Raw genomic sequence first — 26,280 nt, 5'->3', positions numbered from 1 at the left:
GGTGCCAGAATGAACATGACACACAACAAAAACAATGAGACCTGCAAATCATGAAAAACCTGAAATATCATGCAACCAATTTGGTTGAGCAATTTGAAGGTTTTATTTCTCTTCCTCTATCTTTCTTTACTTTTCTTGTGTCCTGACTGAGGGGCAACCTTCTGATCTCTCTAATGAGGCCAATACGGAAGTGATTTAAACTGCAATTCACCGACTGGCCGCTAGAGGCTGACTCCAAAAGGGAGTCAATTCCCACAGACCTCCATGTTAAAATGGCCAACTTTACAGCAGAAATAAATATGTTTACAGCCTGGTACAAAAATAGTTTTTGGTCTGTAAAGCTAAGTTTGCCCTTCATGACAACTATGAGGGTGAATTTTTTTGTAACTCCTCCGTTTAAATTATAGCTTAAAGTTCTGAATAATTAAGGGCGTGGCAACTTGAGTTAGGGGTGAACAGCCACTGCCGTCACTAGAATCGAACTAGGGGGGCGTGGTTTCAGCAATCAGACACCTCAGCTTCACCCACGTTCCGCCTACTTTAAGCTTCAAAAATGATATTCAGAAACCAATGGGTGAGGTCAAGGACACTACGTTCATCTTTTTTTTTACAGTCTATGATCCTGACAGAAGGAAAGTTAAGGTAATACAAATGAGAAACTTGCTCTCAGTCACGTAATATGTAACCCTGCTTCTCCAACAACCTGTTAGAGGCAGTCTAGAAATTAAACTTCATCCATTTAACTCGATAGATCTAGCTTAGGCTATAGTATTATAATTTAAAACGCATCATAAATACATAGTCAAGGATATAAAATCAAAGCAATTTAGTCGTTTTTCTAATAAGGCTCAAAAAATGTAGCCAGTAGATTCTGCTTTCCAAAAAATGTCTTTTTTATGTGCCACCTGCTGATCATTGAAACAGGCTGATCAAATCACCCCCTTGGTTTTGGAAATTGTGTCCGATTTGACCTAATAGTTATGATACTGTTATGTGAGTAGCAATAGCAGAAAGGGAATTCATGGCTCAAATCAATTTATTACAAATGTTATGAAAAATGTAATATGCTTTGGATGCAAAAGTTGTATCATGACATTCATTAAGATGTAGGACAAAATAAACTTATAAAAAGTACCAAAAAATGGAAAGTAATAAGCTAAATAAATAGGCTAGAGCTCAGATGCACCCAAATATGCAAATGCTTTGCAGAGTATATGTGACTTATGAATGTGGATTATCATGTGACATCACATAGCAGTTGCCATTAAAACAGGAATGAGTCTTATTAGCTGTTATAAAGACAACATGAGATGTACAACCAGGATATCTTAGCATAAAGGGCAAAGCAATTGAGATTAAAGGAATAGTTCACCCCAAAATGAAAAATTAGCTCATATTTTACTCACCCTCAACCCATAGACCCCTAGATGTATATGACTTTCTTTCAACAGCCAAACACAATTGTATATTAAACAATGCAACTGGGTTATATTAAATCATTTCCTGGCTCTGTTTTTAGCTTCTATGGCATTGGATAGTGCCCCATTTTTAAAGCCTTCTGCTCAACCTCAACTTTCTTGTACGACATTTGGGCTAATGTATTGGGCTACTTTTTCATTTTGATATAAACTATTCCTTTAATACATACACAGGATGCCCTTAATTGACGCATTATGCAGATACATTTGTTTTCTGCCTCACATCACTTCACGGAAGATTTACATACACTTTTCAATTATTTCAACCCATAGTCGGGTCAAATATGGACAAACCCAACTATTGGGTTAAAAATAACCCTATGCTGGGTTGTTCTTACCATCTATAGGTTGAACTAACCCAGCATTTGGGTTGAAATTTGTCCATATTTGACCCAACTATGGGTTAAACAACCCAAAATGTTTTAGAGTGTACAGTCAAGTTTAATGAAGTAGATAAGATGGCAAAGAATTGACAGTCCTGCTGTTGATGGCGACTCAAAGCTGTACAATAAATGCAGGAATACATAAAGCAAGCATGGTGCCCCTGCACAAAGCACACAGCTGTCTGTCACCCTATTTGTTTCTTTCTTTACTAGGCTTTATAAATGTCAATGTTCATCAACTGTTGCAGTACTGTACTTAACATCACAAACACACAGCTGGTTAACACGTCTTAGCCTTGGCCCACCTTCATTACATATGGCAGACAAGCAGTTTTTATAAAATAATTCTTTCATTTGCAATTTACACACACATACAGCATTGAAGCATTCATAACAGCCAGCCAAAACTAAAGCAAATGTTTGATGGTAAGCTGCAAAAACATAAAACATGTATACAATCATTTCTTAGTGCAGATATTTAGCAACATTTGTTTGTTTTTTTCAAAATTGATATATAATAACACTAGAATTGCACAGACTTTTCAGTGTTGAATGGTAATACAAAAAAATAAAACATTTGATACAATACTAACACATAGTGCAAATAAATAGTAGATACAGTATGAATGAGTCCAGAAAATGTGTTGTCTGTGGGACCCTGGTGGACAGAAAATGTGTTATATTGTATGTGACACCCTGTATCTTTAACTACATGTGATTGACGCTATATGTTGACTGTTTATCTACTGACACATCCCGGTTGTCCTACTGCGGCACTACATTTTCACAAGGCCGTCTCAACTAAAGTCGTGAAAACTGCTGCTATTTAAAATCCTATTCAAGTTGATCACTTTTAAAACATTCAAAATCACATGTTAACAACAGCTAAAGCATAAATGGCTTAAACACAAACATGACGTCGCTAGCTTGTACAGTAACATATACTGGAGTTATTTTTCCTTTAAGTGAAGCAGTGCAACAAACTTAAAATAGCTCTTTGTGGTAGAAAATGAACAACAGCAACCACTGCTTTGCATACAATCATATAGCATACAGTATAATATATCGGGGCAGGCTAAAGGTACCCGTTTTGAACCTGTAACACACATCGACAACACTCCACAGCATCATACAATGTTTCTATAATCCTAAGCATAAAATCACTCTTACACACACATTAATACACACCAGACATATGTGATGCAAATCTATGTCGTTTTGATCACTGATCTGTTCAATCACAATTTTAACAATACACTTAATCAGCCCGTTTTACCAAGCTATGCCGAATGTGGATTACAATTTATGATGATTTATGTTCAATTCTAATTTAAAACAACTAAAGGACTTGTTTTAGCAAAGCCAGCAAGTTAACAGCTATGCCTTTGTTGATTAATTCAGTCATTGTAATTTAACAATGCAAGCACTTAAGTACTGTAGTGGTATGTACTGTATCCACCATTTTCATGCTTTTAATTTGTAGCAGCCAAATGCACAAATGACAGATATTGTACTTTGAGTGAATGCTACAAAAGTTTTGAACAATTAAAACACATGGTACAACAAAACTGCAACACAGCACTCATTCATTCATTCAGTCAAGGTATACGGATCAACTGGCCAAGCGAGCCACAGGTTACAATTGATATAAATACAGTGTTGCCTACTTTTAGCTTGTGCAGTATGCCTTATAGAAAGCATATGACATAAACTTGCACTACAAATACTTTTACAAATACGCTGTGAAGATGACAGTCTCCAAACATATGTGCAACCGTTAAACTACATATCGCCCTCCGTCCGGTCCACGGGGACCTCGCTTTGCACTTGCATTGGCATTAGTAGAAGAGGGCCTTGTAAACTCCTTGGAAGCAGATTTGGTCTTTGTCCCGGATGAAGCTGCAACAGGGGGCATCTTGAGGGTTCCTCCAGGTTCAACAATAGTGTTGATCACTAAGGTATGGCAAAGACAAAAGTAAAAAAACAGTTTAGTAAAAACCAAAAAATGCAAGCAAATAGGACATAAAAATATTTCTGAATAAACACACAGTGCATATCTAGTGCTACTCACCCTCAAGTTGTCTCTGCACTCTTCTAAGTTCCTGGAGAATAGATGAGATTTCCTGCACGCAAGATGAAAAAATCAACAAAAACGTCTAGAATAAATGTCTGCTTCGTTAACATTGTCTCTGTATTCAGGATATCTTGTACCTTGTTGGATGTCTTGAGAATGGGAACCTCATTTTCAGCATTGATTTTTGCCTCTATTTCTTCCCACACCTCTGTCTTGTTTTGAAACATAACTCTGAAAAAGACATACAGGCATAATATTGTGAATCCAGTTCATAACTCCAGTGCCAGCTAATATCTTCTTAGTATTTTAAATATAAGTCTGAAATACAGATTAATAGGCAAATGTCCTTATAAAACTGTACGATGCTTTCTAAAAGTCTACGTACGCACAAAAGCCAAAAAATATTAGGACTTACAAAACAAAGCAATGTCCGCTTTATAAATCACAGATCACCTGCTAGTGTGCGTACATCATTGACTGTAAAAAAAGATGGACGTAGTGTCCGTGATGTCACCCATAGGTTTCTGAGGATCGTTTTTGAAGCTTCAAGTAGGCGGTGCCGTGCATCACTCACGGATATCCAAAAATGGGTAAAGAGGCGGGACGTGGGTAAAGCTGAGGTGACTGGTTGCTGAAACCATGCCCGCCTAGCTCGACTCTAGTGACAGCAGTGGCTGTTCAACCGTCACTCAAGTGGCCACGCCCTTAATTATGCAGAAGTTTAAGGCTTAATATAATTTAAACAATGAGTTACAAAAAAATTCAGCCCCCTCACAGTTGTCATGAAGGGTAAGCTTTACAGACCAAAAACACTTTTTGTATCAGGCTGTACACATATTATTTTCTGCTGTAAAGTCAGCCATTTTAACATGGGGGTCTATGGGAATTGACTCCCTTTTGGAGCCTGCCTCTAGTGGCCAGTCGATGCATTGCAGTTTAAATCACTTCCGTATTGGCTTAATCAGAGAGATCGGAAGGTTGCCCCTCGGCATACATGAATCATCCTCAGACCATAGATATGAATATGCAAATTAGTCCCGGCCTCCACTCTTTCGCATCTCCTCAGACCATAGATTTATAGATATAGATGTAAATAGATGCTAGATTCAGCAGTTTCAGACACATAACTCCTAAGCTATTTCCCCACAGTGGGACTTTAACAAAGTCTCATATATCACAAAGCAGTTGGTATTTTCAAGCAATTTAGAAAAATCGCAAAACAACAATTTAATTTACAGGTCCTCTGATGTTCAATGACACATAATCATTTCTTTAAAGATGCAAAATCACGTACGATAACATCACAGAAAGATGCCATACAGTATGTGGCCGCTCCCTTTAACACACCTGTGTTTACTTTGAATAGTGATGTAGCTGCGATATACGTAAACCTACTGTATAAACATCCGTCGCCATGACTTTTGGAATCGTAAAAGGAAAAATTAAGTTTTATTCGCATTACATCTTTTAATGGAAACATTTTGCAATCGTTTTTATCCTTTTTTTAAAAAAGACTTATGCAAAACGCAAGGAAACCACACTGTAAAATTAGAAACAAATTTCAAATGGAAACTACATTGTAAAAGAATTCCTTGTTGCACTACAAAAAATTTTTTTTTCAGTGTAGGGTATTGAGAACATATGTTTATGTAAGGCAGGGGTGGGGAACCCTGTTCCTGGAGGGCCACTGTCCTGCAGAGTTTAGTTCCACCCTAATTAAACATGATCTAATTCAAGTCTTCAGGATAACTTGGAAATTAAATTCAGGTGTGTTTGGTAAGGGTTGGAACTAAACTCTGCAGGACAGTGATCCTCCAGCACCCAGGGTTCCCCACTCCTGATTTGAGGAATAACTAATGATGGCCGTTGAAGCTGGCAATGGTGGCTTGAGCCGTTGATAGCATTCTAATGCAGTTATTAATGAAATTATTAGAAAGAGAGCGAGAACGACAGAGAGAGAAAGAATGAAAGAGAGAGAGAGAGAGAGAGAGAGAGAGAGAGCGAGCAAGAGAGAGAGAGAGATTGTGTGAACGAGTCTACCTCTGTGCATCTCTAAACAGCGCTATTAATGACTCGGAAAATCGTCTGTCATGTTGTTTTTGTTAGTCCATTATTACAGTTAACTATGCGAAGTGATAATGTGGAACTCTAATGCGGTCAAGATGTTATTAAAATAATTTTTTGTGTAATATTAAACTATATCTGTCAAAATTATTTTGCATCCGGGTTACCGAGTGTCATTAGTTTTAAGCGGTAGTTATCTGAAAAGAACCTTGAAATGTTGGGACTTGCCAATCAGAATCAAGCACTAGAGAGCCGTGTAATAAAGTTTGATTAGGCAAACTATGCCACTTGACTGTGATTGCAGCTATAATAATATTAAATAATGCACCTACTTCATTTTCTCCGCTAGTTGCTCTGTGTTCTCTCTGATAGCCTGTGAGAGCTGGGAGACTGGGTTCAACATTAGATTGTCCAGAATCACCTGTGATTAAAACAACTTGCATATTAAAATGAGAAAACATGCAACTTTTGCTTATCTTTACAGTACATAAGGCACTCCCATTGGTTACACTGCAAAAAATCATCTCAATCTGTATTTTTGTCTTGTTTTCTAATAATGAATACAATAAATGTTGGAAAAATGACCTTAGTGGACTAAAATAATAGTCTTTTCTCAATATACAGAATTGAACCACTTCTGAAAGATGTTTAGATATTTTTACCGGAAGACAGGACAAAAATCGTGTGTTTATTTTTTGCAGTTCCTGTAAGCCACCACACCCTGGGTAAGTGGCTAATGTATCAGTTCATTAGTGTGTAAAGTAAAGGATTTGACCACATTTGACCTCTTCACGGTTCCAGGGACGTCGTTTGGAGCTGTCATGGTCGTTCATATTTGAGTCCTGGTCTATTGGACTAGTTGAGCCTGGAGGAACCTTTTGATAGTTCAGACTTGCCTCGGGTATATGCTGTACCAGCTGTAGATTAATTAGGGATGGAAAAGCACCAGTAAGAACAAGTGGACATGACAACTGCAGGTTAAGATTAGAGTTTGATGTTAAGTGACAAAAACCTCTGCTTTTAAACATCTGAACTGTGGGAATATACTTTACTGTATCTGTATGGTCATGCTAATTCAGTTGTGGATAGAAGAGGGCTCTACTGTATGTTCACAGTCCTCATAGTAATTTATCAAGTTTTCTCCAATAAACAACTGTAAGTCATCATCTCCTGTTGTGTGAACATACAGTTTTAGGTGTGAGTTTGAAAGTGCTTTTCCATGCATTAAGAAATGTCCTCATGCAAAGTAAACAGCGAGGCAGCAAGAATAACAACAGGTTCCCAAGGTGGACAGCTGTTAGTACACTGGTGTTGACTTATAAAGAAAGTGTTTTAAGTTTGAACTACACTTGCCCAGCAAGCAATTTTGCATTTAAAAGACATCTAACAGCCATCCAAACATAGCCCAGACATGTAGGCTACCTTGTTGGCTTTGCTTACGTGATGGAATGTCACGTACATCTCACAGGTTATTTTGGCTAAAACGACATGTAACCAAATTCAAGTTTACTTTGGCTTAAACTGGGTTACTCATAGCTTGACTAAATCAGGTCAATAGTTAACTTAGATGGTGAAATGCTGGCTATTGCTTGCTGGGTGGTGATAATGAGTGATGAACTTAGCACCTGAGGTGACAGGAACCTCTGTAATGATGCATATGGTCTCTGCACAAAAGAGATAAAATACAACAAAATGTATGCAAAAGACTGTTGAGTTGTTATTTGTTGAAACACATTATAATTGGGGTTATTGCATCTCCCAATGCTTGGTTACCTTTGAATTTAGGACCACAGATCTTTTCATCACTCTATTATATTGTGCTAATGAGAAGAATACAAGATTTGCTTGTGCTTTATGTTTAAAATGTACTGAAATGGGTCAATGTAGGTGATGAGGTATTGTTTGATCAAAATAGATAAACAAATCTTTAGGCCCACCTCCTCTCTGGTTGAGATAGTTGATGCAGGAGTATTGGGCATGGAGCCTGGAGAGGTGGTAGTTCCCATGCCTGAAGATGTCTGAGAGTCACCATCCCCTGCTACATCATGGATTTCACGTGCAAGAATGGCAAGATCTTTGGCCAGGTCTTGACTCAACCTAAAGCAATCAAGTATAGTATCAGTTTATGCAAAACATGCACACCACTGAAATTATTAGCTTATGAAAGAATTATAAAAACATCCGAATGGGATAACCTGGCAATCTCTGCACTATGAGTTGACCAGTTCTGGAAGTGTTCATTCTGAGCTTCCTCCTCTTCTGTTTCCAAAGAGCTACTTTTAAGCTTCATTTGAAGCTTCTGTGGTGTCTGAGTCTGAGTTGAAGCTGAGGCGAGGGATCGTTTGTGTTTAGAGCTGGAGTTATTCTCAAACTCCTCGTCTGAGGTAGAAGAATAGTCTGAAGCCTTTTGTCTGCGATGGGAACCTTATATTTAAATAAAAAAGAAAGACTGAAGTGAAACAAATCACGTTCATCATTATTTTTATGTGACTTAAGTATAGGTGGAGAGCACAGCTGAGTTTTAGTAGAAATAATTTGACACACTCACCAGATGCGCTACTGTGTTTAACTTGGTTAGATCGAGTACGGGTGGAGGAATGCTTTGCTGTTGATGGAGTCCCTTTACTGGCAGCCTGTCTCACCTCACCTGAAGCTCCCTTTCTTCCATTGGTAGTCAGCTCAACAGAACGGTTTGAAATTCCATGCTTGCTTGAGGTGGACTCATTGTCACTTGGCACAGTGAAGGACCTAGTCCGCTTCCGAGGCATGGCAAGAATGTCCAACCTTGAGAGTTTCTTTGCATCGGCAGGACTCTTAGTGTGGTCGGAGCTCTGAGATGCACGGTCTGTCTCTGCACCCTCATTGTCAGAGGTCTCACCTAGCCGGGCTCTGCGGAGCATGGAGGCACGAGTTGGTCTTGGGGCTGAAAGGCTATTGGATCGGGTTAGGATCTGATGGCCCCCTTTAGCCACTTTATTAGAGTCTTCTTTCTGCAGTGGTGCAGTGAGTTTCTTGCGACCATTGGGCTTTGAACTTGACTCATGATCAGAAGCAGCAGTTTCAGGCAACAACTGTTGACCTTGCTGATTATCTGAAAGATCTAAAGATCCTCGGTTGCCAGCACTACGACGAAGCTGGAGGCGACGAGTTTGTTCAGCTTTACTGGTTTCAGCTTTATCTGCAGAGGCATGAGTTTTGCGTTTTTCTGATAGTCGCTCACGGGCTGTAGGTTGTCGTCCTTTGTCGCGTGCAGATAAACTGGTAGATGTTTTATCCTTACGTTTATCATTTGCAGCAGTGTGCTTCTTAGTTGCACTGACAGGGGCATTTTTACTGCTGACCATGCTTATGGTACTGGCGGTGTCAACATCTGATTCACCAGACAGGGAGTCCTCTTGTGCAGAAGAGCTCCCCTTTTTCGACCGTTGACTAGATCTAGGTAACCTCTCTTCTGGGGACACCAAAGATCTTTCTGCTTCCTTAGTAAATGGAGATGCATCTCGCACAGGTTCTCCTGAATCCAAGCTTCTCAAAGCAGGATGACTGGAGATATGTGGCAGCTTCTTAACTTGGATGTTATCACTTGGCCTATCTTTGGTAAAACTCTCCTGTCGAACAAATGAGGTTGCAGTGTCTTTGGTGGGCACCACATCTCTGTCATGGACCTGAAGATTTGGAGCTGATGAGTTCGGCTTCACTGGACGTTTAGACTCATGGCCACTCAGTTGTCCTATCAAGACAGTGGTTGGAGGCATCTTGGGAGAGGAGTCTCTTTCTGGCTGGGACAGAACAGGACTTCTGGATGTCTCTGACCTGCAAGAATCATCTTCAGGACCGATATAAAACGATGTGGGTTTGGGAGTTGGTGCTGGCATCTCTCTGATTTTGGAATAGTTTAGACTTTCAGATGGCAAGTGGGCTATGGTTCCTTTCTTTCCTTGGCTTCTTCCACTCCTATCAAGGATAGAGCTGTCATCTGAACGACTGGTGTCACTAAGACTGTCTGGGTCCAAATCGTCCTGGACGCGTAGCAACTGAGTGCCGTCCTGCTGCTGAGGTGCTCTAGTACCTTTCTCTGGTGGCTCATGGTCCACGTTTGTCTCGTGTCGGATCAAGATGCTAGGCATTATGCTCTCAAGTTTTTCTCCAGGTGGAACTTGGGGAAGTAGTCGTCTTGTTCTGGAACCTTGACTGCTTTCAGATCCAGAGATGTCCAAGCTTTGACTAACCATTAATATCACTCGTCCATCTTCAAAGTCAAAACATTAATAATGATTTTTGATAAGCTTGCCTCTTTTTTTTCTTATTCCAAACAAAATAACTTAAGACACTTAAGGTACCTCTGTCTGTAAGTCCATTTTGGGGTTGGGTGACCATGGATCCTTGCGTGGCACCAGTATCACTGTAAGTGTCCGCTAGGCTGGCCCAGCGTGAGACCCATTTAGGCCCTCCTACATCAGGATGTGCCTAAATCACAAAGACAGCTAATAATTTGAACGGATAATATGTAACAAATAATAACAAAATAATGAACAGTGGACTGTAAGAAAAAAGCTTGCATAATACTTCGAAATTGATTAAGTGCATTACTGTCTGTTAGTGTGAAAATTGCTATACCTGCAGTGAGCTGACTTGGTCCCCACTGTGAATATGTGCTGATGTAGTCACTACAACAGTCTGATCACTGTATTCTGGTGCATCTAACACTCCAAACACCTTTGAACCAAATTTTTACAGATTTTTCGTGATAAAATATTGTCACTGGTAACAAATTGATAATACAGATGCAATTATGTACCTATACCTACATTTCTGCATAACCTGAAATACATGAAATGCTCTTGGTACATATCACTGCATTCTTCATTTGGAGTGTCCAATATATGCGGGTTTATTCAAAGTTACAAAGCAGAAAATACTAAACATTTTTGGTGTATATTCTTCAGTCCATACCTGTGTAACTGTGGGACCTGTTTGGGATAAACGCCTGATGTCAATATCCGAGGTATGTCAAGAACTTTTTATTTACAGGAAGCATAGTGGCAAATTACAAAAGTGACATAGTAAGTAATTTAGGCATGTTGCCTGTTTGCACGGATATAACTATAAAGAAGTACAAAATGGCACAAATCTATTTAACAAAAACAAGCAGGTTTTAGTTTGTGTATGTGTTTGCTGTGTAATTTGCATCAAAACTGAGATATGTACCTTAGCAATGTTTTTAGGTGTCGCAGAAACGTAGGCAGAGGTACATATGGCAAGTGAGCCTGGGTTGGCAATGAAAACTTACACATATAACCCTTTAGAGCAGGGGTGGGCACTACTGGCCCTGGAGGGCCACTGTCCTGCAAAGTTTAGTTCCAACCCTAATCAAACACATCTAAAAAATCTTATCAAAGGCTGCAGGATCATAGATATTTTATACGTAGACGCGAATTTTATAACCTCATAGACTGACGCTGCCGTATGGAGCTGACAATTCTACTAAGGAAGGTGTATCTCCAACTACAATATTAACTCCCTGAATATTTACCAGATTTTTACACGGTTTGGTTACACTTAAGTAACGTTAGTTATGATGACAAATTATTGTTTAATCTTACTTGTAAAAAGTTAATCCCATGCGATCTGGTATCAGTACTGTGCCAGCTATTGCAACCCTAAGCTGCTCAAAATACTGGCATAGTTTCTTGATTTCCCTTGACTCTGATTGATTCTGGTGCTAGTGTAGAGTGAGAAGACCCAACCAATATGGCGGCGATGCTGGATTACATTTCAGCACATCATGAGGCATCTATGTATACAATGTCTATGTGCAGGATGACTTGGAAAAAGCATTCAGGTTTGTTTGATTAGGGTTGGAGCTAAACTTTGCAGGACAATGGCCCAGCAGGACCAGTAATGCCCAACCCCTGCTTCAGAGTAAATTAACTCTGCGTCTTTATCACTGGTAATATCTGCCCACTGGTAATTTCACTTTCCAAAAAATTAAAAGAAAGGTTGTCACCTGGTCAATCATACTTCTAGCTTCTTCAACTTCCTTATCCTGTGACTCTGTCTCAATAGTGTAGGTACCAGCATCGCTCAGACTGTCCTCCTCCTCTGTCCGTGTCACCCTTGAGCCCTTAGTGTCTACACCACTAATTCCATGTGGAGAAAACTGGGGTACCGATGACCCAGCCAAGCAAACTGGGGAAGCATTAGAAACTACACCTCTCCCAGGAGCATGAGAAGGGACAGAGACAGGGGAAGATGCTGGAAGAATAGGCTGGGATAATGGCAGCAGCTGGGATGGAGAAGATGGGTAAGATACAGATGAGGGTCCCGTTGGTTCTGCTGGGGAGGGTAAATGAGTGTGAGATGGGGACATCATTACAGGTGGGGCAGACATTGGTGGTGGCGACGTTTTTCCTGTATCTTTCAGGAACTCTGCAGCAAATTCTTGAGCTATTTTGGACTTTTTGCCAACACTTCCAAAAGGCTTGATTGTGATGGTTGGTGTAGAGCGAGATGAGGTCCCAGAAAGAGATGTGCTGCTCCCACTGTCTTCTGTCTTATCTCTCTTTAGTGAGCTTGACCTATGTGAACCTCCATGGGCTGAACCTTTCAGTGGAACAGTAATCTGCTGCGTTGGAGGAATGTGCCCATGAACAGAAGCTGGTCTTTCACCATGAGCTCCACCTTTGCGTCTTTCCAGTTTGGCCTTTAAAGCAGAGTAGGAGTCAGCATGTGCAGTGTTGTGGGTAAAGGACTGTGACCGCTTCTTCCTTGGATTATCATCAAAGAACTCAATGATGAAGGCCTGTTGGGTATGTGGCTCAGGGTGCACAGGCTTAAACTCCGTTTGGGGAGGAGAGGAGGGTTTTTGGACAATATGAGCCTCACTTTCCTCGAAATCTGGTTGAGGGTGTTTGGGCGGGGAGACTGACTGAGGATAATAAGATCTCTGCATTGGAATGGACTGCTGAGGCAGCACTGATTCAGAAGATTCGGAAATCCTTGATTGCATTGAGTGGTGTGACTGTACTGATGATTTAGATTGCATCGAATGATGAGACTTGCTGCGTTTGTCTTTCAGTTCTGGGTCTTCGGAATCACTCTGGGTTCCATCTTCATGATGATGTCCTATATAACACATCGAAGCACAGTTTACATACAGTACAAACAAACAAACAAACAAAGTTTTATTTACAAGGTTACCAAAGTCGTCCTATTTACAATGACTTACAATGACTGTTTAGAAATTGTCATTTTTGGAGATCCATACTAAAGCAATACTTCAAGCAGATTAGCATCACTTTTACGCAGCTTTAACTGGAGTTTACACACATTGTATTGACAAAGGTAAATAATATAAAGCAGTGTCTCTCAACCCTGTTCCTGCATCACCAACACTAAATATTTCCCAACGCTTCCTATTAAAACACACCTGAATACATTTATTAGTAGAAACTTCAAGATGGGAAGTAATGGGGTCAGATGTGCGAGACATCGAAAATGTGTATTTTTGGTGTGCCTCCAGGAACAGGATTAAGAAAAGCTGGTATAAATAATGAAGTGTAAAAATGTAGTGACCAGTTGTTTAACAACATATAACAAAATATTAATCAATTTATCATAAATGAACGTGCTTTGACTCAGAAATAACTGATCTGTCCAAAAAGAACTGTGAAACCATGATGGCAAATACATCAACTGGGGTTCCCAGAGGCAGTGTTATTGTGTAACAGACTTAAAACTGTCAGAGTGGACTTAAGCCTGATTTATACTTGTGGTCGCCTAGAATTGATGTTTGTTACATTTTTGGGGAAGCAGCATCAGGGTACGGCATAGGATTCCCGATAATGCAAAGGCTACATCGTATGCTCAACACAGAAGTATAAATTGGGCTTTATTTCCTCAGCTTTACCTTTGAGTGTCCTATTGTGTATCGGCAAGTCACTCTTAGTGCTGTATACATCCTCACAAGGTGGTCGCCTGCACATCATGCTGACATCACTGTGCACGAGCCAATCTGCTACTTTGCTCTCAGCCGACTGAACCTCTGTGGGCGTGGCTGTCAGAGGTTTACTCGGCGGCTGCTGCTTGCTCCGCTGACGAGAGGAGAACTTGGTTACGTGGTCCTTGATTTTCATTTTGCCTGGCATGCAGTCATCAAACTCGATAGTGAAAGAAGCATGACTCTGGACAACTTGAGGTGTCGGAGTCAGAGGTACATTGGTGTCTTTGGTTGGGATGTCGATAAGGTCTCCTGGCGGAGACTTGGGGTGCACTTGGAACTCCTTTGTTGGGATTTCAAAATAACTGGGCTCACGGTTGTACAGGAACGTTGACTTGGTCTGGCTGTCACTGATGTCCTGAACAGAACTGCTAAATTCAACCTCACCTGTCGGGCCCTCTTTAGTAACCTCTGTCAATAAACACCCACACCAAACTGTAATTATGGTCATGAAGCAAATGTTCACATGAACATCATATGAAAGTGGGAGTAAGGGAGGACAAGTGCATACCTGATTGACTGTCACCTGACCTGCGTACTTCGTTGTTTTTTCCTTTGTTACCAGACTCTTCCTCTCCCCACCATGATGGCTGGCCATACAGTGGTGTGGGTCGGGGTGAAGGGGGCTCTATAGGGGCACCTTTACAAACATAAACCATGAAAGTAATTCTTATAAAATCACACTTCTATAGTAGGAAAAACAAATACTATGGAATTCAATGGGTACCGTCAACTGTGTGCTTACGATCATTTATCAAAATACTTTCTTTGTGTTCAATAAAATAAAGAAACTTATACGGGTTTAGCTCAACATGAGTGGGGGTAAATGAAGACAGAAATTAGATTTTTGGGTGAACAATTTTTTATAAAATCCATTCATGCTTGAATGCATGATATTAAATTGATATTACATTTCACACAATCTCACACAAACTTATTATTAAATTAGCTAAATGCAAAAATACAAGCATTTCTATAATAGTCTTCAATAGAATTTTAAAGCTCACTGTTAGACCCCATGCATGTAACATAAAGATTAGATGTACAGCACTGGGCTGGTGCACTACAGGGATGGGGCATTAATGGGACCTGTCATTGCAGTGTCTGCAGCCTTGACTAAAGCATGAGGATTATCTTTCACATCTGTCAGCTGACAATCAGTTTTAACTGGGAGGGGTCTACAAATAAACTAGGCCAATGTTACAAATAAACAGAGCTTTATACAAATGCTGTAGATTAAAGACAGAACTGTCAGATACGATGGTGATTTCATGTCACAGAGCATTTATACAAATAAACATTTGATTGATTTCTCTTGCTTGGTGTCTGTCTTTCTCTACCTCTCTCTATTTCTTACCAGTGACACTTTTGCGTTCAGGACGCTCTAATTTTGACTTCTCCTCCAGCAGGTTTTGTTGTTTTCCCTCTGTGATTTTTAGGCCCATCTGCAGCTGACTGGTGTATTTCTCGTGCTAAAACACCAGGGAGCAAAAAACAAAGAACAATAATCTTAATCATGTATATGTTTTTACTACTAATAAATAATTAATGACAAAAAGTATTTTTAAGTAGGTTCTTCAAATATATTTCAGTTCCCTAAAACCAATTTAAATATGTTTAAGTTCAAAAATGGCACAGAACACCAATCTCTGCTATAGGTTAATAATGAACATTGGCATTCATGCAGACGTTTATCCAAAGAGACTTATAGCAGTGTTGTAGTAGAGTCCAACTCATGTCCAAATCAAGACCAAAACCAGAGATCGAATGTCAGGTCCCAGTCAAGAATTGGACTCCCAACACTCAATTTCTGGTCTTGGTCTCGACTCGGACTCAACATCTCTGGTCTTGGTCTTGACTCGGACTTAACACTCAATCTCTGGTCTTGGTCTCGACTGGGACTCAACACTCAATATCTGGTCTTGGTCTCCACTCGGACTCAACACTCAATCTCTGGTCTTGGTCTCGACTCGGACTCAACATTCAATGTCTGGTCTTGGTCTTCACTTGGACTCAACACTCAATATCTGGTCTTGGTCTCCACTCGGACTCAACACTCAATCTCTGTTCTTGGTCTCGACTCAGAATCAACATCTCTGGTCTTGGTCTTGACTCGGACTTAACACTCAATCTCTGGTCTTGGTCTCGACTGGGACTCAACACTCAATGTCTGGTCTTGGTCTTCACTCGGACTCAACACTCAATCTCTGTTCTTGGTCTCGACTCGGACTCAACATCTCTGGTCTTGGTCTTGACTCGGACTTAACACTCAATCTCTGGTCTTGGTCTCGACTCGGACTCAACATTCAATGTCTGGTCTTGGTCTTGACTCAGAATCAACATCTCTGGTCTTGGTCTTGACTTGAACTTGAGTTGGACTCATTTACAACACTATACATAATACATTATGTGTGTTCCCTTGGAACTGAACAGATGACCTTTGAAAGGGAATGATCAATCAAGCTACAAAAACACCTGTTCAGTATATACTGTTGCTGTAGTTTTATGTTTGTTTAAAAACAAATAAAAAAATATAAATCAGAAGAGAAAACATTTTAAATTACACAGATGCCTACAATAAGTGAGATATTTATTCTATAACTATATTTCAAGTATAAAGTGATACTTATTTGCCATTGATCACTCTTATCTTTTTTTACAGAAATCAGTTTGTTGACTTATTAGGAATAATTAATATCTTCAATTATCACATTAACTAAGAAACTATTTCCCTGTTTGAACAATAAACAGAGATACATACATAAACAATGAAATGGAAACATACCTTAAGTGCCTCTTCAGGGACTTTATGTTGACTCTTCTCAAGAACATACACATGGGAATGTGCTCTATGTTAAGTAAATACACCACATGCAGTATGTACAATTTTGTACACTGTCATAAAGTCTGATCAACATTGTACTTAATGTTAGCCAAAAACTGCCCAATTAGACAGTAGCGACTGAAATGTATATCAATGTTTTTTATGTAACACTTAATGGGAGTTTATCTGAAATTGATGATTTCACAATAACTGGACAAAGTATAACAAAGCACTCATGATTTTAAAAGCTTTAATGTGTCATTAAAATGGCGGTTGCTATATGGGACTACAGAAGTTGTCTGGGACTATAACCGACACATTAAGATCTCAAAAACAACACAACATGGGCACAATTTTCAACAAACATTCATCCACAGGGTATTTCCTTATAAGGGAACATGTTTTTTAAATGTGTTTACTAAAGTTTGAAACTTTGGAAGAGCTGTCAGAAGCTTGGTGGTGATAATGCTGAGGTTGGGAGAATGTGGTGTAGTTCGCTTGAAGGTTAGGTTTTCATTTCAAGTAAACACATTTAGACTTCAAAATTCACAAAAGTTGTGTTTATCTATGAAGACTATCTTGTTGGACAAAACATGCAATTGTCAAACTTTTGTTAAACAGAAAGCTTATTTTTTGCAACAATCCAAAAGTCGCGCGTTGGCGCTTGAAAAGTTGAGTAATGTTCAGCTTCTGCTGCGAACAACGGCAGTGACGTGACGTTGACGGATCCACAATTCAGTTTGGCAGCGCATGACGTCACTCATTAAAAGTAAATGAGAAGCGTTAACGGTGGCGCCCCGTGTGAATGTACTATAATACTCTACCAACTTTCAATACTAACTTTCTCCACTCTGCAACACTAATTTAAACTCAAAATATTAAAAAGGTTTACTTGTAAGTAGTGTACATCAGACATTTTGTGGACAGTCTGTCTAAGGCTGAGATTTTAGCTGCAATTTATACATTAAACACTGTTCATTATGAAATTAATGTAATATAGTGTTAATTTTTAGCAAAAACAGAGTAGTCTAACAATAATCAAAGTCAAATTTAGTCAAAGATTACATAAGGCACAACAGGCAAAAGGATATCATATCCAAACCGAACAATGTCCGACAGCTTGAGGGTTATATATGTTTGGTCCGGGATTCTCAGGTCATTCACGAAGGTCTGAAAACGGAGAAGGAAATTACATAAACATGTACTGTATATACCTTAAATATAAATGAGTAAACCACATATGATTGTAAGCAAAACAAGTCTTTCATGTACAGATATTTTTTTACAGAAAACTTATATTTAGACAAACAATACTTAGACAAATACATTTAGAAGTACTGTACAGTATTTGTGCATCAATACATGACCAATTTTGCTTCTTAAATGGACTAAATAGACATATCCAATACCAACATTGATTATCAATTTTCTCAACTTAAACCCTCGATGACTGCTCATCATGTATGCATCCCGCAAGCACAAAAAGTTTGATGTTTGCAGCGAACAGCCAATAGCGTTCAACATGGAAAAGTATAAATATGAAAAGTATTAAAACCATATTAACCACAAAAAAGGTACAGTAAGTTTTTACACAGTACATTATTACACCCTACATTGATTGGTGACCTGTGTGTTTCATCATGTGACACACCAGAACCATAGAGATTGTATCTGTATGTTTTCATTACATCTGCACGCTTGTATCCATACAGTTTGTACCATTTGTATTTAATTTTAGCAAAGAGTAAGACAACAAGCAGCAACTGAAATGTAAAGAAATTGTCTTCTATATGACTTTGATGAGAGTTTATCTGTACCTGATGATACAACAGTACAAAGAAACAAAGCAGACTTGTATTCAAATAATGAAACAGCAGTGTCAAAAGATTTTACAGCGAACACTGGAGAGATAATGAATGTCTGCTTGTCTAGAAATAACAATTATTTCACAGACAAACTAGACAGAAGTCAAATATTAACCTAATGGATTCATCTGGATTACTTTTATGATGAATGTAGCCTACTATATGTGGTTTTGGAGGTTCATGAGATATTTGTCAGTGAACTAAGAACCACAGCTATAATGAAGTACATGTAAAGGTACAGTATCTGCCTACAGTATGGCCCACGTGATGTATCAAGGGATGGGGAATTTTGTCTGATTATAGGAATAATTGATCCTATCTGTGCTGCAGTGAGAACATCAGCACAAGCTTTAAGCTGATGTCTGCAAATGAAACATTGTGTTTAAGGCAACAAAACTGTTAGCATTTTCAGAACCAAATTGTAAAAAGAATTAAGAATTTTACAAATAATGTAACATGAGTATGTTACAATGCACATTTTGAATTCCTCACATTTCTCTCTAGTGATAGTTGCAATATTTGTTTAAAGGCTTACCCCATTTAAACTTCCCAGATCCTTGACCAGGTGCTCATCTGTGGCAGGGTTGTAGTTGATAACAGCGTGCTGTTTATCCACACTACGAGACTGAAGGAAGGAAACCATGCTTACGTCCTAATTACTTTTTGGTTATTGTTTTATCTCCTACTACTTCATTAATACTGATCAGATGGGAAAACCTTTAAAGGACAAGTTGGGTATTTTACACTTAAAGCCCTGTTTTCAGATTGTTTATGATGAAATAGAACGGTTTTGACTGAAATTTCGACATATATGCGGCTGGCCCGATAATTTTCGGGTGTTTGTGTTTCACCTCCCCGCTCTACAATGGGTGTATAGGTGCACTGGAACAATCCTTCCTAAAATGCATTAAACTTTCGTTTACAAAGACATGAATCTAACCGAGTGGTCAGGGGTGTTCACTGATATGCTCACACAAAAATCGTTGCAAAAGATGCTTTCCAACAGCTGTTTTAGCATTCGTTGTTAACTTGTGGACCTATTTTTCCAAACGCCTCACACCCGTATATTCTTCCGCTGAGAGCTTGAATAATAGACACTACAGCCCAGGTGGTGGCGATAATCCGCCTTTGCCAATTGCAAGAATACAAACAAAGTTCCCGGCGCTGAGTAATACCATACCTCACAACACATCTAATACAAGTCAATGAAGTTGGCAAAAACTACGATAAAACATGTTGGAATGCGTATTTTGCAGCGATTTTTGTGTGAGCATATCAGTAAACACCCCTGACCACTCGCTGAGTTTCACGTCTTTGTAAACGAAAGTTTAATGCATTTTAGAAAGGATTGTTCCAGTGCACCTATAAACCCATTGTAAAGGTGGGAGGTTAAACACAAACACCCGAAAATTCTCGGGGCAGCCGCATATGTCGAAATTTCAGTCAAAACCGTTCTATTTAAATATAAACAATCTGAAAACAGGGCTTTAAGTGTAAAATACCGAACTTGTCCTTTAACACTACTTTCCAAAGTATGTACAGTATACTGGGCCCACAGGAGGTTCATTGATCTCTCCTTTCACCTTTTGTGCAATAAAAAATACTTCATATGACTCATTCAGCTTTACATGTGTCATACAAAAGATAATGTAGAATTAATAAAGATGCTCATTTTCAATATTCTAGACATTTATAATTCAAGTTTGCATTTTTTTATAATTACCTTTCCAGTTAGCCATGTGAAACGCTGTTACTATGGCAACAGCTCCTGATGCACTGACAAATGTGTGTTGACGTATGCATTGCAGGACAAGTAGAAATCCTACCTGCAGCATGAGCTCGCAGTCCTCCCGGCCAACAAAGATCATCTCCCGTGGCAGACGGTGACGAGTACCAGAGCTGCTCACCAGGAACCATGATGTCACGCTCATCTTTGTTTTGCTGAAAAACCCTTTTGCATCCTGTAGCATAAGAACATATTAGAAATGTATTTATGTTTAAGGCAATAATATGAAAAGAGGACAGCAGCTTTGATAACTGAGCGGCTTAAAGGAACGTTTCTGCAGTTTAATGTCCATCATGACAAATCTCTTCATTTGTCAATTCAAAACACTGTTCATAATAATCTTTTATGTGGTGGTTGTAGAAATTGTTTCCTTAAATGGCCAACACTATGCGCATTTTGACAAAGATGTAATATAAGTCTCAGGTGTGTCCAGAATGTGTCTGTGAAGTTCTAGGTCACAATACCAGACAGATGAATTGTTATGTCCAAATTGCCTCTATTTGGGTGGAATCAAAAAAGCGCTGTTTTCATGTGTGTGTAGCTTTAAATGCAAATGTGCCTTCAGATAAAAAAATACAGTCTGGGACAATAGTATCTTTGGTGCATAGGTGCTACAACGTGTTAACAAACACATTTAGCTTTTGAGTAAAGTTAACCAGTCAGTAAGTGGCTGTGGGCAGAGCTTTATCAGTGTGACATCACATTAACAAGGGGATCAAAACAGCATGTCTAATGATGTCTAAGCTCTGGCATGATAAAAAAAGGAGGAGTGGGTGGATGTAGGGTTGTTGTGTTCACACACTGCCAACACACATTTATGTCCAAACCAGAGCCGGTCCTTCCTGGGGCCCTAAGCAAAATTCTGCTAAGGGGCCCTCCTACCTGACTCGTGCCATGACCCGTGAGCTTTGCCACACATTCAAACTTGACACCCCACTGCTCTCACTACATACAATATATGGTTCCTACTATAAATTACACTCTTAATATTTATATTTTAAGTAGTGAAAACTGAATTATTGATATAAAAAATACATATCATGTTAATGTATGAAAGCTAAAATGGCTTGCCATACAGTATAACTGTTTATAGTATTCATAAGACCAATACTTGATCCCTGATGGTTATTATTTACTGAGGGATGTGCATTCATTTTGTCCTGGCTGACATTATAACCATTCCAATGTAAATCCATTTGTCATGAGTGTTATCACACTATTTTTGTTATGGTCCCCACACAGATGTTGCTGCTGGAAAGTGCGCGCCGCGTATCATTTCATGCACAATTGCACGCAAATATGAACGCAAATTCATGCGCGGCGCGGTTATCGAGCTGCCGTTTATAAACACCGTTGCCCTTGGGCATTTATTCACGCGAATATTTACGCAATAAATTGTTGTGTAACAGACAGGCTAAGAGATGCACTGGAAACACTACACAGCTAATTTAGCAAGTCAGATAGAGAGAGACAGAATCACATCACATTAACTTTACTGTTTGCTCTTGGTGATATGACATCAAACTTGAGAGAACACAAGTTTACCTGATTGCTGTTCTCGCTTTTAACTCTCATTTTGTTTCTTTTTTTCTTTTTTGATGGCCAGATGGATAGCTCCGCTTCATCTCAGTAAACAGTAACACGCGCTGTAAAATGAGGCGGGGCCTTACGTAATTTGCGAGGCCCTATGCAGTAAGCGTATAGGGCCGATCGGCTCTGGTCCAAACCGTTATGTGTTTATTGCCTTAGAACGAGACATTTTTATCTAGATTGAGGGTCTCCTCACATGGAAGTCGCCATTTTGTGCCGCCATGTTTCTACAGAAAGCCTTAAAGGCGGAGTCCATGATTTTTGAAAGCCAATGTTGTTATTTGAAATCACCTAAACAAACACGCCCCTACCCCAATAGAATCTGGACCTCCTGTTGATAGACCCACCCCCCACATACGCAACCCGGCATTTGATTTGATTTGATTGGCTATAAGTGTGTTTTGGTAGTCGGCCCGTCTCCTTTTCCAACGCGTTTTTCAAACATCGTGGACTCCGCCTTTAATGAACAAACTTTTTTACTAAGTTGTCTTCGATGACATGTTTGTCCGGTGGGGGCTACCGTAGCTTCTCTATGTGTTTCAAAAGCGGGGGGTGAGCAGTGGACTTAAGGGCGATTTATAGTCGTGCGTAGGTTCTATGCCGTAGCTACGGCGTAGGCTATCCGTAGCCTGTGCGTAGCTCTGCGTAGCCTGACGCGCACCTCACAAAAAATTTAACAGCGCGTCAGATCTACGCGGACCGCAAACGCTGTGATTGGTCCACCAGAACCCCTCCCGTCAGGTAAAAAAACTGCGTCATAGGTATTTCCGTTTGCGACGGTGAAAACAAAGATGAGCCAAGTTGAGGAGTGATTTAACTCAAACTGCATCAAAAGTCGCTGTTTATTTACTTCCATCATTGCTGGTCTTCTCAAATTATACACAACAAGTTGCTGTTTCTTTTTCCTTTGTGGGTTAACTTGCTAAGCTTCTTCTTCTTTCACGTTTGTGTTGCTACTGTGGTTACACGCGTGGATACTGCCTACCAGCGGTCGCGCGTGTGTTTGCACGTCGACGCGGACGACGACGCAAAAGTATAAATGAAAACCGACGCGGAACCTACGCCGTCGCTGCTACGCCGTATGACCTACGCACGACTATAACGAGCCCTTAAGCCGTTGGTTGCAATTCACAACCTCACCACTAGACGCCACTAAAATTTACACACTGCACCTTTAAATTGTTGAATTCCTCTTATATTACCTGTAATGAGCTAGCAAACAACCTTCATCTCCCATCATACCAGTGACGACAATTACAGCATTTAGGGAAATGTAAGATACATGAACACAGCATCACCTACAATGTGATTCAATTCATTAATATCATTTGGAATATTTATTATATTATACAGCACGTGCATATTTTCACAAAGGCTAATGCATCAATGTTAAACGCATTACTGGACATGACTAGACTATGTCTAGACGTGTTTTGCTGAAATAATGCTTTCAGACCACTAAGATTTTTCTTACAGGGGAAACCATGTTAAAAGCTTTATTTTAAAAAATCATTTGGAGCGAACACGATTTTAATATAGGTGGAGATCTGTTTTGAGGATTTGATGCAGCATGCATTTAAATGCAATATAATTTAACTAAGGGCTGTTTATATGGCCACTGAAGTCACTATTCGTAAAAAAACATGTTAAACACATTTATATGTGGTAAATATAATCACAGCAGCCCTATAACGTTACTGTAATGTTCCCAATGTCGTTAGGCCAGCAAAACGTAACGAATGAGATTAAACCATAGCCTACTAATAATGTTAAAATCTATTATAGCCTAAGTGAACTCAATAAAACACGTTAACAAATCACATATTCTCCGTAAATATACACATTTGCGTTTAGCGAGGCCTATAACAGGTCCATACATTCATCATAAGCGGCTCAAAATGATTTGGTGATAAAGCGATCAGGTGCTGTCGCATTATTTACACCACACATGAACGTGGCATCATCTTATATAAAATCATTTATAGAGAGATGTACAGCATATATACTGTACTGTACATACACATTGAATTGGGTGGCTGGGTTTAGACATTATACAATCTCGATGATTCGTAGCCTATAATTTACAAATAAACGCTACGTGCGCCGATCAACATTACAGCTTATTATTATTGCTACACATCATAAACATGTCCTATCTTACGTTATCATTCCAGAGTCTGTAATAGGCTACATCTAGTTGCAATCTGGCCTTGCATCTTCTTCACCCCCCGCCGGATGATGCTGAATATCCTCCGACTTACCTACAATACTCCAGATGCGCTGATCTGCCCCAGAGAAACAAACGACAGCACCATCGATGTCTTCCTCTCACTTCCACAATATACTGATATTCGGTGAAATCCGGTTAAATCTCTTTGATTGCCATGAGTGTCGCGGTTTCATGTAGACTACACCCTCTCCCGTTAGACTGAGATCATGCTGTCATGGCATCTGCGTCCAGCGCGCGCCGCCACCAGTCAATGTGTAGCCTACATCACTGCATCACAACTAAACCAGCAGCATCTGTCAGTGCTTCTGCTCTTTTCATTCAACACAGAAGTTCAAATTCAGAATCTCTATTTTATTATTGTCAATTTAATGAAGATAAGAGGTACATAGGCGCATTAATAAGAATATAGCGATTATTATAAAGGGCATATATCAAATAGGCTAGTTAAAGGGATAGTTCACCCTTTTTGGGTAAACTATTCCTTTAACTTTATATTTAACTTCAACTATGTTTTTGTTTATCAATGTATTTTATATGGCTGAAACATGGTTGAAATTTCGTACACGGCATCAGCCAGATTTTAAAGGCACAATGAAATTGAAATTAAAAACTTAAATTTTTGGAAAATTGGGGTAGAAGTTACTTATCTGTGAGCGTCATTGTTTTTATTTCATGTGCTTTCAAAATCTTTAATCAAAAAAATGCCAATCTCATCCCCTCCTGGAAACATCTCTTTATGGTCAAGAAAAATGGCGGGAGGGCGGGGCCGGGAAAAGATCAGCAAATAGCAACGTGAACCAATTTAACATGATCTAATCAATTCTCAATGAGCGAATTCAAGTCCGCCTTACCTTTTTCTCAGAAGCCTTTTTACTATGTCACGATGGGGAAAATAAGACAATTACTTCCATTTTATTGTGACTTTAAGGGAATTTGTACAATTAATTAGTAGAAAGTGAATTGTACAAAAACGTACATGACGTAAAAAACAATAATGAATCCCACTAATCCCAACGTCACACAGCCCTTACGAAAATTAACCATGGGTTTACTACCGTTAAAAAAAAACATGGTTACTGTAGTAAAGCCATGGTAACCACAAAATGGGTTTGACAACTATGGTTTTCTAAAACCAGTTAAACCATGGTTAGTGTAGTAAAACCATAGTTTTGCGGATAGTAATCAATACACAATAAAACCATGATTAATTTTCGGAAAGTGAATCGTTAAAAGTATACAAATGTGGTGTTGGTACAAATATGTGCCATATTCATGCTTTTTATTTATTTAAAGCAACACTATGTAGTTTTTTTACCTTTAAAATGTCTCTAATATTATTTCAGTGATAGAACAACTTTTAACTGGACAAATTGTACTGTTGCTGCAACCTGAGCAGCCTCCTAGCTGCTACAAGCACACTCTGAAAGTGGCGGTAGAGGGTAGAGCACACAGCCCCGCCCCTCCCCCCGCCTGCAGAAGAGTGTCTGATACCAGGCACTGTTGCGCTTTTCAACCACATGGGGGAGCTGTAAGTCATTTTTACATGGAAACTACATAAGCTGTGTCCCAATTCAACGGCTGGGACCTTATAAGCATGGGACCTTAAAGATGAGCACTCGGTCTTTCAAGGTGGCAGCCTCAGAAGTTCGCGAAGAGAACTGAAATGAGACGGTCTAACCTTCGGACGACCCATAATTGGCGTCACCTGCTGCACGCGCCTGTCAGCAGGACATAGCGGAAACGTTTCTGACTTATTAAAATAAATATGAAATTAGAAAAATATTAATTTAGTTTAGAAAATATGACACGTTGATGTAGATTAAACTATTCAACAGTATATTAAATTAATCAACCTTAGAAATATATGCATCATAAAAATAATAATATTAACAGAAAACATAACTTATAATACTAAAACAGTGACAAACTTTTTTTTGATAAATACACACTTTTATTTAATGAAGGTTTGAATTGTTTATTTTAGAAT

At 39.3% G+C, this 26,280-nt stretch overlaps 1 protein-coding gene across 5 annotated transcripts; it reads right to left on the bottom strand.

Annotated features, from left to right (window-relative positions):
• Window positions 1-1,018: 1,018 nt before the first annotated feature.
• cep170bb (centrosomal protein 170Bb) lies at window positions 1,019-24,559 on the bottom strand. Of its 5 annotated transcripts, none has more exons than XM_073855536.1 (20): window positions 24,225-24,559; window positions 20,514-20,648; window positions 19,223-19,312; window positions 17,914-17,992; window positions 16,784-16,842; window positions 15,356-15,470; window positions 14,510-14,638; window positions 13,909-14,433; window positions 12,007-13,124; window positions 10,617-10,715; window positions 10,340-10,466; window positions 8,548-10,248; window positions 8,195-8,423; window positions 7,937-8,096; window positions 7,625-7,663; window positions 6,785-6,916; window positions 6,332-6,420; window positions 4,073-4,166; window positions 3,933-3,984; window positions 1,019-3,814 (listed from the first exon to the last, which is right to left on the bottom strand). In XM_073855536.1, the coding sequence occupies exons 2-20, from the start codon at window positions 20,616-20,618 to the stop codon at window positions 3,639-3,641; spliced, it is 5,118 nt and encodes a 1,705-aa protein (XP_073711637.1). In that variant the 5' UTR covers window positions 20,619-20,648; window positions 24,225-24,559; the 3' UTR covers window positions 1,019-3,638. The 5 variants fall into 5 exon arrangements, with proteins under 5 accessions (XP_073711637.1, XP_073711636.1, XP_073711638.1 ...); XM_073855535.1 differs by having other exon boundaries at window positions 24,325-24,559; XM_073855537.1 differs by having other exon boundaries at window positions 13,909-14,409; window positions 24,325-24,558.
• Between the last annotated feature and the right edge of the window lie 1,721 nt (window positions 24,560-26,280).

Source organism: Misgurnus anguillicaudatus, chromosome 18 (assembly GCF_027580225.2).
Source record: "Misgurnus anguillicaudatus chromosome 18, ASM2758022v2, whole genome shotgun sequence".
NCBI classification, from domain to species: domain Eukaryota; kingdom Metazoa; phylum Chordata; class Actinopteri; order Cypriniformes; family Cobitidae; genus Misgurnus; species Misgurnus anguillicaudatus.
This window is presented reverse-complemented; position numbering and strand designations above follow the sequence as displayed.

Bases quoted from the DNA above. Each gene is read 5' to 3' on its own strand.
- cep170bb (XM_073855536.1), bottom strand. From the start codon at position 20,618: ATGAGCGTGACATCATGGTTCCTGGTGAGCAGCTCTGGTACTCGTCAC. The intron at 16,843-17,913 runs ATATCCTTTTGC...AACATAGAGCAC, and splicing joins CATTGTTCGGTTTGGATATG to ATTCCCATGTGTATGTTCTT. The intron at 13,125-13,908 runs GTAAAGCTGAGG...TGTGTTATATAG, and splicing joins ACACAATAGGACACTCAAAG to GACATCATCATGAAGATGGA.